Raw genomic sequence first — 14936 nt, forward strand, 5'->3', positions numbered from 1 at the left:
GGTACTCCGAGGTTACTTCAAATATTTTTCTTACACAAACCCCCTTCGAGAGTTGAGGAGAATGCAATCAGCACTGCTGCCATACCAATTCTGTTATTCCAGAGACGTCAGTGTGCATTTTTAAGAAACTCATGGCGCCATTTTTTCTTTTTTTTTTGAGGAGGCAGACATGCTTCTGCCGCACGCCTTAATCTTTTTCACGCCATAGCTATACCGTTAAACGATGTGAAGAAGAAAGGCATGGCTGTGTTTTATTGCTTCAACGAGGTCCCTGGTCAGCCACTTTGGCGGAGCCGGTGTGCTGCTTCTTGTGCATCATGAACATCATGACGGCGGCGATGATGAACACGCTCATGAGGCAGGCAACCACGATTCCCGCGATGGCCGCCGTGCTCAGGCCTGGGCCGCGCAGAAATAAAGAAAACATCACAACCGTCATCATAGCCAGCACAATCAGCACTGTCCTGCCTTAGCGATCTCCAATGACCTCTGTCTTGCGCCACCTGACACCATCGTATGTGCCAGCATATATACTAACCCGTTCAAGTCACATGATTTACTGCTGCCCTCGAATGCGGTTCCTTTCCCTTGTCATCTATTCTGCCACTCTAAAGGACCACCGTTTACACGCATTATACGACGTGCCTAATTCAACCTTTTTTCACTTAATGTTAAATGGAGTGTCGGCCTCTCGTTAATCTGTAGATCGGAACTGACTTTTTGTCTTTTGACATTGCGCCTGTATTATTCACAATAAAGGACTCGGCTGACATCGTCAGTGCAGGAAAGGGGTAATGTTAACGAGATTCGGGACAAACTTTGCCCTTGCAGTAGACCTAACAGAGCAGACGACGACGATAATGAAGGGTGGCGGCGATGGCGAAGGTCAACGACTACGCGGTTCTTCGGCGCACGCAGTTTCCACATATCGCGCAGAAGTCCAAACGCGGTCGTACCGTCCTCGACCTCGAAGACGGTGAAGGAGCCGGTGGAAGAGGCGAGGCAGGTGACCTGCCGCTGCTTGATCCCGAGCTCCGTCATGTCCCTCTGGGTCCACTCCTCGTCCCGCTCGTGCCAGCGGAAGCAGCGCAGCACCATGCCGTGCACGCGGGACTCATTGCCCGTCTGGCGCATCTGCAGGCTCAGCGAGTCGCGCAGCGAGATGCCCCGCACCGCCTCGCCTGGGGCCAGTGGGAAGTGGAATCGGGTATATATATAGGATCGGAAGAGTGTCGGTTAGTAAAATAGACGCCTCGTCGCCAATACACGGGAAGATGCGGGATGTATGGTGCTGAAGCATATATATGACTTTCCACACTGACGAAACCGTTCAACAGTTCATCGCGGTGGCGCAGTGGCTACATCCTTCCGCTGCTGAGCCCACGAGGTCGCGGGCACGATTTCCATTGTGCGGCGTCCGCATTGCGATGGAGGCGAAATGCAAAAAGAAATATGAAAAAAGAAAAGGAAGCTCGTCTACTTGGATTTAGGTGCACGTTAAAGAATCCCCAGGTGGACAAAATTAATCTGGAGCCCTCCTCCGCGGCGCCTCTGATAGACCTAGCGTTGCTTTAGGGCATTAAACCCTACGTATATCTAACTGTCTAAACAAAGTAACGGCCGCTGAAGACAGCGAGCTTTGTCGTCGTTGCCTCTGACGTAGTCGATTAACGATTCACGTGGATTTCTCGGCGATCGACAGTCGATCATCGCGAGCAATGTCGCGCCGTTGGGCTGTAATTTCATTTCAATATTCATACCGGGGAATGAGGTAGTTGCACAAATGCGTTCAGTTTCGCGCAATTGAAAGACCGAGCCAATGTTCATTGCAGCTATAGCAATGGCCGCGTATTGTCATTCCATTCCATCAATTCCAGCAATGAGCTACACCGTGTGAAAAACTCCATACCCCTGAAGCTGCTGGCCACCTGAGGGTTTTGCTTATGCTGGGTGATTTAAGCGCCTGGCAGGTGCGGGGAGTAGGGAGGCGTTTGCAGAATACTACAACAGCCTTGATAACGTGTTTTTCTTGTTCTACACGGCATGACAGGAATGCCTAAAGGGATCAGCAAACCCGTGTGCCTATGTGGCGCCTCCAGCAGAAAAGTAAAGGAATGGAACATCCGTGGAATCGAAGCCATCACATTCTAATTCCAGTCGGACTAAAATAGTTTCGATTCCATTCCCTCTTTACTTCTGTAGAATGAACGGCCATTCCATCCCGGAATTCAAAAATTTCCTGAATGATTCTGGAGTAACTTCCGTTCCGGTTGGCAGCTCTGTATTCCTGATTGTAAATGCACAGGCCTGCGCAAGAGCGCTACTAAATCTCGGGAATGATTGCGGAGTTTATGAGCAATGACACAGTCCACCAACTACTTCCATTTCTTAGGCCTTTCCATCGGCTCACGTTATGTTAACACTAGTATTTCTGGCATGGCTAACTAGTGGTATGAAATCAATAACTGGACGACATTTCGCCTGGTGGGAAGGCAAATTCGCATCAGGGAAAGAAAGCCTAACGGCGACCACAGCCCGGCTAAAAGAAAAAAAAAAGACGTTTCGGATTTCACACGGAAGCCTCAACTCCATTTAACCGCACCACTTTCGTCGGCGTTCTGCTTTTGGTTTCCTTAATAGGAATTTCAGTGCTGCTGAAAAATGTTACTTGGCGGCCAAAACCAGGACCCGTACTCACGAGGTCGTTTTTACGCAAGGACGTTATTAACATACATCTCGTGAAATACCGTCCCTTTTGCGCTGCAGGAAAAACGAATGCCAACCAACTCGGCCAACAGCCGACTACAACACCGTCAAACGCGCTCACCGGTGTCTGGTGTTCGGAAGGTGACCGAAACGACGGGAGTCATCCGGGTACCCACGTCGCTGCCCACGAAAGGATTGGTCTGGTGCACCGTGATCACGAGCACCACACCTTGGCACATCCGGGAACCACACTTCCAGATCTGGAACCTGATATGTGAGATGGGAACATCCGGTGTCACATCTGGCAATTTCGATCGGGGTCGCGCCAGATCGGGATCAAACTTCTCCATTGCGATTGGCTCCTTTGCACAAGCTTCCCAAGGGAACCGATAGAAAAAGAAAAATTTGATTCCGATCACGACTGATGACAATCGAAAGTGTCTCGCGTGACGAAGTAGTATAAGACGTCGCACATACGACGTGGAGATATGCATGCCAAAAAGAGTTGCACGTAATGTTTACGTATCCTCTCAGCATTGCCAGATCACATGCTTCCTGATTTAAACACGTCACCACGTCGTATACAGCTAATTCAGCGTGCATTCATCGCCGTCAGCAAACAAACGAAAAGTTCAGTTAACCGGTGCTCGGGCGATCACCTTCGTGAAGCCTGCAGCTATATGCACCTGTCTTGCGGAGCAACGGCGCCATTTGTGGAGAGCCCTGCCCTCACCTTTCCCATAGGGCCTTGTCGAAGCTTATGGCGACGTCTGTGGCTCCGGGCCTGCTGAGGCTAGGAATGGTCACCTGGTCTCGACTGAGGAACCGGTGGTGGATGTGCGTCACCTGGTCAGCCACAAATCGGACCTGCTGGCCCTTGGGCAGCCTGGAAGCTGTCACCTGGCACCGAGTGTGTTGGTAGATTGAAGAGTGGTCACAATGTTGCGCCTGATCTAGCGGTTTTGCACACGAACGTATTCCTGCCCCTTACCAGTTAACGCCTATCATTGTCTATCTAGTAGGGGTGTGCGAATATTCGAAATTTCGAATACGAATCGAATATTTTCCTTATTCGAAGCGTATTCGATTCGAGAAATGCCATATTCGGAAATTCCCGAATATTCGAGGACGGCCGAATAACGGTGGACACGGTGAATATTCGGACAGACTGCGAATAATTGAGCAATTAACGAATTGCATGCTTGCTCCACATTCTCCTAAGAACATGTTTATTAACTTAGAACTTCGCATGATCCGCTCATTATCTGTATGCTCGGTTTCAGTCTATCTGCTTCAGGCCCATGAGACATGATAAGTTTCGGTTTCTTTTTCACCAAGCTTTAAAATTCCAATCATTTTCGGAATGCTCCATTGCATTGAAGTTTGCAAATGCAACTCAGGGTTTGATAACATTATTGCAAAATGTATCAAGACTAGTTGTGCGCAGTGCGAATTTGATGGAGTGGCCAGCCTTGGTATGTTTCGTGATCCGCACTTTAAGGCCACAGTTCCTCAGACATCTGGTCAGATGATCTGGCTGAAAAACCTTGTGACAAGGGAGCTCCAGGAGCTGTCATGCAACACAGTGCGGACACTGCCGTGCCAGCGTCGACTTCGTGTCTACTGGTGGTATCGAGTGTACGCAATGCTTTTGACGATCTAGTGATGAACAAAGCGAAGACACATTTGGCATCTGCCCCCGAGAAGGAAGTTACAGACTACGCGGAAAAGCCTCTTCTGGAAAGGGGCATGAATCCTTCTGAGTGGTGGCAGTCCATTGGCCGCTTCAGGTACCCGCTTTTAAGTGCACTCGCCCAGAAGTACTTGGCGATCCCTGCCACCTCAGTTCCTAGTGAAAGAGTATTTTCTACCGGTGAAAATGTGACAGTGCATAGAGAGCGTTTACTTTCTGGCAATATTGAGCAGTTAATTTTCATCACAACAATTTGTAACAGGCGTTTTACCTGACTGAGAGCATTGCACAGAGAGCGTTTACTTTCTGGCCATATTGAGCAGTTCATTTTCATCACGAAAATTTATAACAAGCGTTTTACCTGACTGAGAGCATTGCCTGAGTCCATTATGTATAATGAGTGCCTCTTTAACCTGAAGCAGCCTTGTAACATGCAATATTATTTTTAAAAGGATAATAAATCTATTGTTACCTCGCTTTGCAATATTTTAACACAATACACATATTCGATATTCGATTCCATATTCGAAGACAGTTTTTCGCCTTATTCGTATTCGATTCGTATTCGAAAATTTCAATATTCGCACACCACTATTATCTAGTCAACCACTCGTTACGTGGTCCTTAGATTTCTATAATGTCTATTCCTTAGGCAATAATTATTTTTGTCTCATAAGTTTAGGTTATCAAACAAGTTGAAGAAGTCACGGTAAGATTGAAACACGAAGTGGTCAACAGTGCGGTAAGAGCAACGTGCAGTCAGAGCTTCGACGAGATTTGTTCTCGATACGGTGAAAAATGAAAATAGGTGTTCAAAAGACTTCGATGTAAACAAGTCCCTCATCGAGACTTAATATGGTCCAGAGTTTGTGAACAATAGCCCTAAGCCTGATGCCAATGTTTCGACAAGACGATCAGTCGTCATCAGCGTGACGAATGAGAGTAATCGACAGGCCTTACAAAAGCAAGTACCCTTATCGAAACGTTCCCTCGCCGAGGCTGAGGCTTCCTCTATTGACTCACTGCTGATCAGTTCAGATTATCGGTTGCGTGAAAATTACTAGTTTATACGAATGATTGCTAAATTAAGTGCATTCGACAATCCACGTCTTCGTTCTGTCTACTCCTTCACTATTATCCTAGTGTAGAAGCAGCTGGCCAGAGGCACGCTCATCCGGCCGACATCTCTTTTTCAGGTCTCATTAAATCTCCCTCTTTGTCTCTCTCGCTTAAGTGTACGTAGGCGTGCATGCATGTATCACATCCTCATGGATCGTACGACGCATGAGAAAAATTAAACTATACTATACCTCCTCGATTCTCCTCTGGGCATTGTCGACGTTCCTGCGAACTTGGTCGTTGTCCGGGTAACGGGCGCTTACGTTTCGCGTCCATAGGTACACGGCCTCGAGCGTGTCGAAACCGACGGGAATCTAGATGGGCCAAGAAAAAGGAGCGCTATAGAGTGGAAACAGCTTTAGACTCGCGCTCAACTACAGTGATATGTAAGAGTCCTTACGTCGCACGACATCCCCGATAAAAAGATATATGAGAAATAACGAATGTAGGATATGTGAAGATTACGCTGTTACCTAAACTTTTATGCCAGCAAGTACTTTGAACACATGCTGCTCATGAATGGCAATGAGAATCCTGCCACGGCACAACTGACGTCAAGAGAAGCATATCCCCCTTGAACTGACGTCAAGACGTTACTTTTTCACGTCACGAGAAGTATGATCGTCCTGTATTTGAGGTTGTATACGGTTTCGCACAAGTTCTCCTGAGACAGGTTCCTAAGATGTGGGCACTGCAGCGCTGCTGCTCACATGCCGATGTTACGAACGAGAAGCAGGAGGTAGCTTCACTCCAGGTCACGAATCATGCCTCGCGCGCACTTATCTTAAAATTGAATTCCTGAAGGAACGTACGACACGATTTTTCGTCGGCCTCTGCAGGCCTCGAAAAGCAGCCCGAGTTAGCCGTTGAGATGACAGGTGCCCTTTAACTGACTAGATGGTTTTAAATATGGAGCAAGCCTGCGCTTCCGCGCAAAGGAGTTCCCATCACTTCCTTTGTTTTCACCGCGCGCACGCGCGTGTGATTCGTTTGTGCATCAAGCGGCGCACTGATGATACACGTGCCTTTTTCTTGAGGGCCATCTCGGAGATGACCGAGGTGGCCTCGAGGGCGCCGGAGACCAGGTCGACGTTCCCTCGGGCCATCATGACGCGACAGGCCTGGTAGAGCGCCCGCACGTCGCCCGGCTCCAGCCTCTGGGCGTTGGTGCTCTGGAAGGTGGCGCCCAGCAGCTGGTCCAGCACTCGACCCGGTGCCTCCGTGTCGTCCTCCGACAGCGCCGACACCAGCGTCACCACGCTCGCCAGCTTGTTCCCTGGTTTGCGCGACCGGCGCATTACTCGTCCAGTGTGATGAACAGAATTACCCAGAAGGTGAACATACGCGCTTGCTGGACATTACTGGACAGCAAGCGCGGAAATTACTGGACATTCGTCGTCATCATCATCAGCCTATTTTTATGTCCACTGCAGAACGAAGGCCTCCCCATACGATCTCCAGTTACCTTTGTATCGCGCTTACTGAGTGTGACGTGCGCCTGGAGATATCCTAATTTCATCACACCACCTAGTTTTCTGCCGTCCTCGACGGTGCTTCCCTCGGCTGTACTGGCTATCTACCCTATGCATTACATCGTCTGCCCAGCTCCATTTCTTTCTCTTAATGTTGACAAGAACATCGGCTATACCTGTTTTCTCTCTGATCCACGTCGCTCTCTTCGTGTTTCTTAACGTTACGCCAAACATTTTTTATTCCATCGCTCTTTGCGTGGTCTTCAACTTGTTCCAAGCTAAATTAACTCAATCTCCAAGTTTCTGGCCCATACGTTAGCAACGGCAGAATGCAACGATTATACACTTTTCAACGAAAGTGGTAGGTTTCCAGTCAGGATCTGGCAATGCCTACCATATGCACTCCAACCCATTTTTATTCTTCTGTAAATTTCCTTCTCATAATCAGGGTCCCATGTGAGTAATTGACTTAGATAAAAAGTACTTCTGTACAGACTCCAGAGGCTGACTGGCGATCCTGAATTCTTGTTCCCTTGCCAGGCTATTGAACATCATTGTTGTCCTCTGCATATTATTCTTCAATCCCACTCTTACACTTTCTCGATTAAGCCCCTCAATCATTTCTTGTAGTTCATCCCCAGTGTTACTGGACAAGACGTCATCTGCAAACCGAAGGTTGCTGAGATATTCGCTGTTTATCTTCACTCCTAAGCCTTCCGTCTCTAATAATTTGAGCACTCTTAAGCATGCAGTGAATAGCAGTGCCTGGCCCTTTTCTTGATAGGTAACTTTCTTCTTTCCTTATGGAGAACCAAGGAAGCTGTGGAATTCTCGTAGATATTTCCCAAGATATTCACGTACGCCTCCTGTACTTCTTGCTTACACAATGCCTCTATGACTGCTGATATCTCTACTGAATCAAATGCTTTTTCATAATCTTTGAAAGCGACATAGAGGGGTTGATTGTACTCTGCAGAGTTCTCAATTGGATGTGATCCATCCCTTCCTGTGGCCAGCCTGTTTTCCTTGTTGGTTGAAGTCAAGTATTGCCTTGATTTTATTGGAAATTATCTTTGTGAATATTTTATACAATACTGAAAACAAGCTAATGCAGGCATTCTTCCAGCTCCCTGATACACTTCAAGTCGCGAGTCATAGCATGGTAAAGTGCCGCAAGCTTTTCAAGCATGATATCTCTTCCATCTTTGCTTAAATCGACTGTTATTCAATCTTCTCGTGCCACTTTCTAGTAGTTCATGTCTTGCAAGGGCCTTCTAACTTCATCGCTATAGTCATAGGAGGGGTATGTATTCTGTTCATCACTACTTCGAAGGAATGTAGCATGGCTGCTATGGGTACTGGACATTACTGGGCAATAATCCACCGGATTGGTAAGGAGCTTGTGGACATTACCCAATCAATCAATCAATCAATCAATCAATCAATCAATCAATCAATCAATCAATCAATCAATCAATCAATCAATCAATCAATCAATCAATCAATCAATCAATTTCAACAAATCGAGGAGCGGCGGATAGAGGAGCTTGACGAGCCCGCAGCCTATGGGTTGATAGCAGCACAAAGGCAAAAAGAGAATACAGACGATTGCACCAAAACAAAAGTACCAAAATAACTGATATGATAACATCATGCTGAATAATTTCCACGTAATCATGCTGTGGTGTCGCGTTTGCAAAATTGACAGTCATAATAATTCAAAAGACATGGCAACAGGAAGGACAGAAGAGTTTTTGGATTCATGAACTTAGACCATACATACTTGAGCAGTACAATTACGTGCCGATACTTGTCCAATAACAGACATTACAGCGCGTACAGAAGAGGCGCATACGTCTGGCATTGCCCCGTATAGCACTCGGGTACAAGTTAGAGTACGGCGACCGTAAAAATGAACGCATTCGAAAGCGAATTTCTGGCAGCCGGAAGGCGAGCGAATAATGACGTCGTACCTTGGCGGTACTGCATCGCGGACCTCTTGAAGGCCATCGTGAGGCTTTCGCTCTGGTTCCCCGAAGGCACGGTTTCCAGAGAGTCGTTGCAGAAGATGCCGCATTGCTGCGACACGTCGCAGGCCTGAAACGAGATTTTTTCGAAACGCAGAAGAAGAGTCCTAATATGGCAACATAATGATCGTAAACGAGGAAAGAAAGAAAGAAAGAAAGAAAGAAAGAAAGAAAGAAAGAAAGAAAGATGTTACAGTACATTCTGGGGTCTTACGTGCCAAAACAACGATCAGATTATGAGGCACGCCGTAGTGGAGGACTGAGGATTATTATGATCACCTGGGATTTTTTAACGTGAATTTTTAAATTTATGTACAAGAGCGTTTTTGCCTTTCGTCTCCATCGAAATGCGGCCGCCGGGATCGAGAATCGAACCCGTAACCTCGAGCTCAGCGGCGCCACGCCATATCCAATGCGCTACCACGGCGTATAAAAAGAAACACAGAAAAAAAAAAAACTAGCACACCGAGGACAAAAAAGATTGAGAGACACGTGCTCTTTGTCTTTCTTTCTTTTTTTTGCGTACCTACGCCATATCGTCCAGCGCAAACTACGTTTTTCAGAGCAAACATTTTCAGTCGGCAACAAATGCAACAAGGGCAAGTTCGAAATTGGCGCGATTACGCCAAGCGCTTGAAACCTGCCCACTACTAAAGCTAACAGGATGGTCTAGATATGTAACTCGCAAGGGAACGCACATAAGTATGGACTTGGCTCTGGAACATTAGGAAATATATCGCGAGTCACGGCACATACGGGAGGTGGGAGGGGCGGGGGGTAGGCAGGGTATAGTCGGTGACAACCTAAAAATTCAATACAAGATCCACCCACAAAAAACTCAGTACACCTGCCCTTCCCCTCTGAAAGAGAGCCGAGCCAGCTGGGGTCCGCTCACAGCTTAATGACTTTGCCATGCTAATGTTATCGCTAGAACTGTACAATAAAGTGTCGTTGCTTCAAACCCAAAAAATTACAACTGGTTGAGCATTGATATCAGGGTGGCCCACAAAATTTGCCAAGACGTTTAGCTTTCTTCCCAAAACCAGTGACACAAGGCAAGGACTCTAGGGAGAAAACAGCCGTTTTGATATTACGTGCGAGTTCGACATATAACTGCAAAGTAGTTGTCACCCGAGCTCGTTGGTTGCACATAGGATAAATGGTATCTAGCAGAAGGTACTGAAAGGAACGACGACGCACGCTGGTATCAACGGAATGTTAATTATTTGTTTCTCACACGTTTTACAGCACGAGAGAGCCAAAGCTTTTTTTTTTTTTTTGCTTTTGTCATGCCGATTATCCGTCGCCTAGCGCCAAAGGTCGTTTTTGCACAGCAGCCTTTTTCTTTTTCTCTTAGTAGTATCGATGGGGTACTGATGCATGATTGCCCACTTTTGTCAATGGCCATGGCTCCTAAACTTTCGCCCGTCAGCTTGTACTCACTTTCTTTTTCTAAAACCTTGATGTCCCGAAATTGTACGATGCAATGGCGATGATGAAAAATCGAGATGCCCAGCGGGAACTCCTTCCAAAGATACTACATGCTCTCTTAATTGTCCTGTCATTCAGACACCTGCCTGTTTGTTCTGTATATCGTCGGTCACATGATAAAGGTATAATATATATCACTCCAGTATTGAAGGCAGTGTACTCCTGGCGTTTCTTCTTTTTAGAGCGCAGTTGTTAGGCACCCGTTCCTGTGTTGAGCGGCGGCGTCCCTCAGCGTCGGCGGCGTCCGTCGGCGTAACCGAGCGAACGAGCACAGCGACGGATGAAAGAGCGAACGCGGAGCGCAGCGGGGGGATGAAAGACGGCGAGAGCGAAAGAGAGCGCGAGGAGGAGGGCATGGCGAAAGAGCAGCTCTATGTGCGGTTTCATTTCTCGACATACAGGGTGACCAGACTATATGTAAATGCCACGTAGCTGAACAGAAGCAGGGTAATGTCGTTTGCTGTCGCTTGGAGATACTCAGATCATACTTTGCATTCCGCTTAATTACGTAATTAGTCTTAATTATTTACTTCTTAAATATTACAACTAGATGAAAAGTGTCACTGAGGAAAAAAGACCCCGGGTACGATCCTTGGGGACTTTCACATGCAATTCGAAGAATCTTTGACTGAGCACTGACCACTGACCTACACAGCCAGTTAACACATTACGGCTTGGGGTACCACATATGATAGTTATAAAACAATGTTTTTTTCTAACTTAATAAAATGAACACAAAGAAAATAATACAACTGTGATCCGTGTCATCTCCGGCAATGAAATTCATAGCGGGTGGAAGTTGGGAAATAAATTCTGAATTATTTTTCTGTCAAAACATGTGCTCCGACAGCTCGTTACTCATTGAGCAAAAACATCATCAACGGAGAGGTTTTGTTATTTATACACGTGAAAGAGTCACAGAAAAAAGATCAAGGGGTTTGCTAGCTCCTGATCAGCTTACTGTGAAGTTTTGAACGAAAAAGAAATTCTGTGAGGCAATCGGTTATTGCTGTATGATATTTGAGACAGCATGTAGTTATGGGTAGTATTGTAGACGACAGCAGAAATTTGTTTCCGTACGAAAAAAACAAAATTTATACGTACACCCCATTTATTAGAGCGAAGCATCAAGTTTATTCAATTGTTGTGATTTCTACCCGCAAGTTTTCTCCTATCCGAACCTCCTTATGTATTGTTGTAAAGTATACCCTGTATGGTGTATAATACAGGGTACGCGTCAGTACCCGCTTGTGAATAACTCAATTAGGCGTTTCTTTACAAAATAAATTCTTTGGGCACTTCTGGGAAAAACAAGCCTTTGTCAAATTTTTTTCCCCCTTGAAGACAAAATTTCATGCAGAAAGGGGTTAATCCGGAGCACTCCACTACTGCGCCCCCACTGTGAAGGTTCACGCAATTTATTATTTAGATCCCGCAATTTTATTTATCAACCACATTTCTTGTTTACGTTCAACAGCATTTTAGTTTTCTAGCGTACGACACTGCACCTCCAAAAAGCCTAGCAGAATGTACTGCGGGGCATTTCTATGGCATTTGAGACACTTGAGTCGAAAACAATGCACACTAAGTGCTGCTCTGAGGAGGAGGGGGAGCTTGTTTGCTGCGGGTGGATCTATAGCCTTGCTGTAATTGCATGCAACTGCCCGCCAAAGCACCACCTTTCAGCAGAGCTTTAAAACAACCTATAACGCGTCATTCTGTGTATCCTCATTCAGATTGCATCGCAAGACACGAATGCATAGTGCAAGTCGAACTGATACGTGACCTCCGAGATTGCTACGGCGTGTGACGTTGTATCTCGGAGGCCGTGATTTATAGCGCGACGTCGCTCGCCTGGACTACCTCCTAGAACACTGTACCTGGACGCAGATGGCGCTGAAGTTTGCTGAAGGCACGATGAACTCGAGGAACGGGGAGCGCTGCACGGTGGTCAGCGGTACCGTGACCACCTCACCGTCGTGCGCCCAGAGCTGGTACGTCATCGGATGAGATCCGGGCGGCACTACGCATGCGCGCACCACGGCTGTCGTCTGCAACAACACGCAGAACGCCAATATATCGTTTGTTATGCCACACGGAGTGTGACAAAATGGGAGGTCAGTTGGTACTGAAAAGCCCGTTTACCCCCCCCCCCCCGAAAAAAAAGAAAGAAAGAACAGCACGAAAGAACTATTCGTTGCTAAAGAACACGGAGAAATACAGAAGGAAGGAAATGGCAAAAAAAAAAGAACATGAGTACTATGCAGTCATGCTCAAACAGTCAAGCTGGCATCAGATCGCACAAGATGTATTGACTCAAGAAAGTCATCACGGCGTCGTATAATCGTGAACACGAAAGCTAAGTGCGTTGGAAATGTTATATACGGAAGTTGAAGATAGAAATTGGAACGAGCGCACGACGCCAACCACATAGCAGAAGTCGCAGATAACTAATCAAGTCACGGATCCAGGCGAAAATACCACTAGATTTCAACAGACTACCTCTCGCCACTAATTCAGCGACACACCTCGGATGAATGAGAAGCACACACTTTTGCAGCCATATCGCGTGCACGGCTCAGAAATTTATTCTGAGCTGTGCTCCCAATAATTAATATTTGGGGTTTTACGCGCCAAAACCACTTTCTGATTATGAGGCACGCCGTAGTGGAGGACTCCGGAAATTTTGACCACCTGGGGTTCTTTAACGTGCACCTAACTCTAAGCACACGGGTGTTTTCGCATTTCGCCCCCATCGAAATGCGGCCGCCGTGGCCGGGTTTCGATCCCGCGACCTCGTGCTCAGCAGCCCAACACCATAGCCACTGAGCAACCACGGCGGGTGAGCTGTGCTCCCAAGGACAGCCGCAGTACATCTGTCTTTTCTTCTCAACCTCGACCCCTACACTTCGGGAGCGGACATATGATCAAGCCGTTGCCTGTCCGAAAGATTACTACTGAAAAAATGAACGAGTAAGCTCACCACGTTGAGCAGTTCCACCGGTTCCTCGGCCTGGAACTGCAGCCGGCACAGCGAGGGTCCCGGCTTGGCGCTCAACGACACGTTGATGCCGCCGCAGCGGGACTTCTCGCACACTTCCAGCTGGGCCGTGTAAGATCCGTGGGGAACCAGGCTTCCTTAGGAGAAGGGGGAGCAGAGCGGGCTTGCACCGGTGCGGAAGAGGGCGCACCAGCGTTACTGAGATGCGCAGCCGGATTCAAATCCGTGGAAGAGGACTGCCTGCAAGTGCACGCTCCGCCCGTGGGCCGTGCACTTTTCGAGTGCGTCATACACATGACGAGCCGTAGGCTACTGCAGTCGAGCGCCTTTATAACGAAATTATCTGTATAACGAAGGAATAATTCTGTCCCGGTTTCATTGTGAGCTGTGGTGCGCCGACTATAACGGCGAAGTTAGCTGCATAAAGAATGACTTCGGAGGCGCCAACCACATCGTTATAAAGGCGTTCGACCACGCATCTCGCGTGCCTTGGATTAAAATGAAAAAATACGCCAGCGCCACGTAGCTGGAGTAGCTTCTTCAAAGAATGTACTCTCTTTCAACACCCGGGCGTCGTGTGGGAACCGTGGAAGCCAATCAAGATATATAAAAACCTGCTCTGGTCGTTGCGGACCGCTTACAGTATTACAGATTCCCTTCTTCTTCCGGTTTACATATGAAGCAGTGCAGTCGTCTCACTTTAGAATCTCAATGTGACTGCCATCAATCAATGCCTCCCACGGTGTCGCTGGGGCCTTTCCCACCGCTTTGTGTCAGGAAGGCAATGTTGCTGCGGGCCATTCCGGCAGCGCTTGGGCAACATATCACTTCAGCGCTAATTGATGGTAGAAAACTAAGTACCTTTTGCATGCACAGCACAACCGACGATTGAGAAACGTCAAACGTGCCTGCTACCGAGTACGTGCTTGTTTGCGCTCAAAGGTAGCTAAGTACCAGAGTGAGAAAGTACGCCCGTCTCCCCGGTACTTCTGAACGACATTTATTAGCGGACCTGTAGGACGCTATGCAGCTATGCTCGTCATCGTATATATACGAGGTGATCATTTTTAAGTTTGAGATAATTTTTTAGAAACCATCTGTGGCAAACTGCTTAATTCCAGTCTTTGAGCTGGATTATTCAGAGGCGGACATTGCTTGCATGAGAAAGCGAAACTCATTCAAGCGATTAACAAAATGTACTAATTGCCTTCTTATTTAGTTACTTTAGGATACGTATTGGAATTTACGAATTTCAGCCGCTGAGCTTGCAAGGCGAGTATCCACTTGCAATTAATTTGGAGAATAGCACGAGTTTCGAGATATGCGCCGTCAAACTAGCCGTAAAAATGCACAGTTGTTTCACTTACTTTTGTTTCACCAAAATGATCTTTTATGTATTTATTCACAAAAGTAACTGGGACGCCCAT

General features: G+C 47.1%; 1 protein-coding gene across 2 annotated transcripts in view; it reads right to left on the reverse strand.

Moving 5' to 3' along the window:
* Nucleotides 1-230: 230 nt before the first annotated feature.
* LOC142560321 (uncharacterized) overlaps nucleotides 231-14936 on the reverse strand; it is a 67807-nt gene continuing 53101 nt past the window's right edge. For both annotated transcript variants that reach the window (XM_075672319.1, XM_075672320.1), the window contains 9 exons: nucleotides 13492-13646; nucleotides 12389-12559; nucleotides 8964-9087; nucleotides 6544-6794; nucleotides 5710-5832; nucleotides 3440-3606; nucleotides 2828-2973; nucleotides 957-1181; nucleotides 231-399 (listed from right to left, as the gene is read on the reverse strand). In XM_075672319.1, coding sequence (XP_075528434.1) covers nucleotides 260-399; nucleotides 957-1181; nucleotides 2828-2973; nucleotides 3440-3606; nucleotides 5710-5832; nucleotides 6544-6794; nucleotides 8964-9087; nucleotides 12389-12559; nucleotides 13492-13646 — 1502 coding nt within the window. In that variant the 3' untranslated portion in view covers nucleotides 231-259. The remainder of the gene's footprint in view (nucleotides 400-956; nucleotides 1182-2827; nucleotides 2974-3439; nucleotides 3607-5709; nucleotides 5833-6543; nucleotides 6795-8963; nucleotides 9088-12388; nucleotides 12560-13491; nucleotides 13647-14936) is intronic.

Source organism: Dermacentor variabilis, chromosome 10, assembly GCF_050947875.1.
Source record: "Dermacentor variabilis isolate Ectoservices chromosome 10, ASM5094787v1, whole genome shotgun sequence".
In the NCBI taxonomy this organism is placed as follows: Eukaryota; Metazoa; Arthropoda; class Arachnida; order Ixodida; family Ixodidae; genus Dermacentor; species Dermacentor variabilis.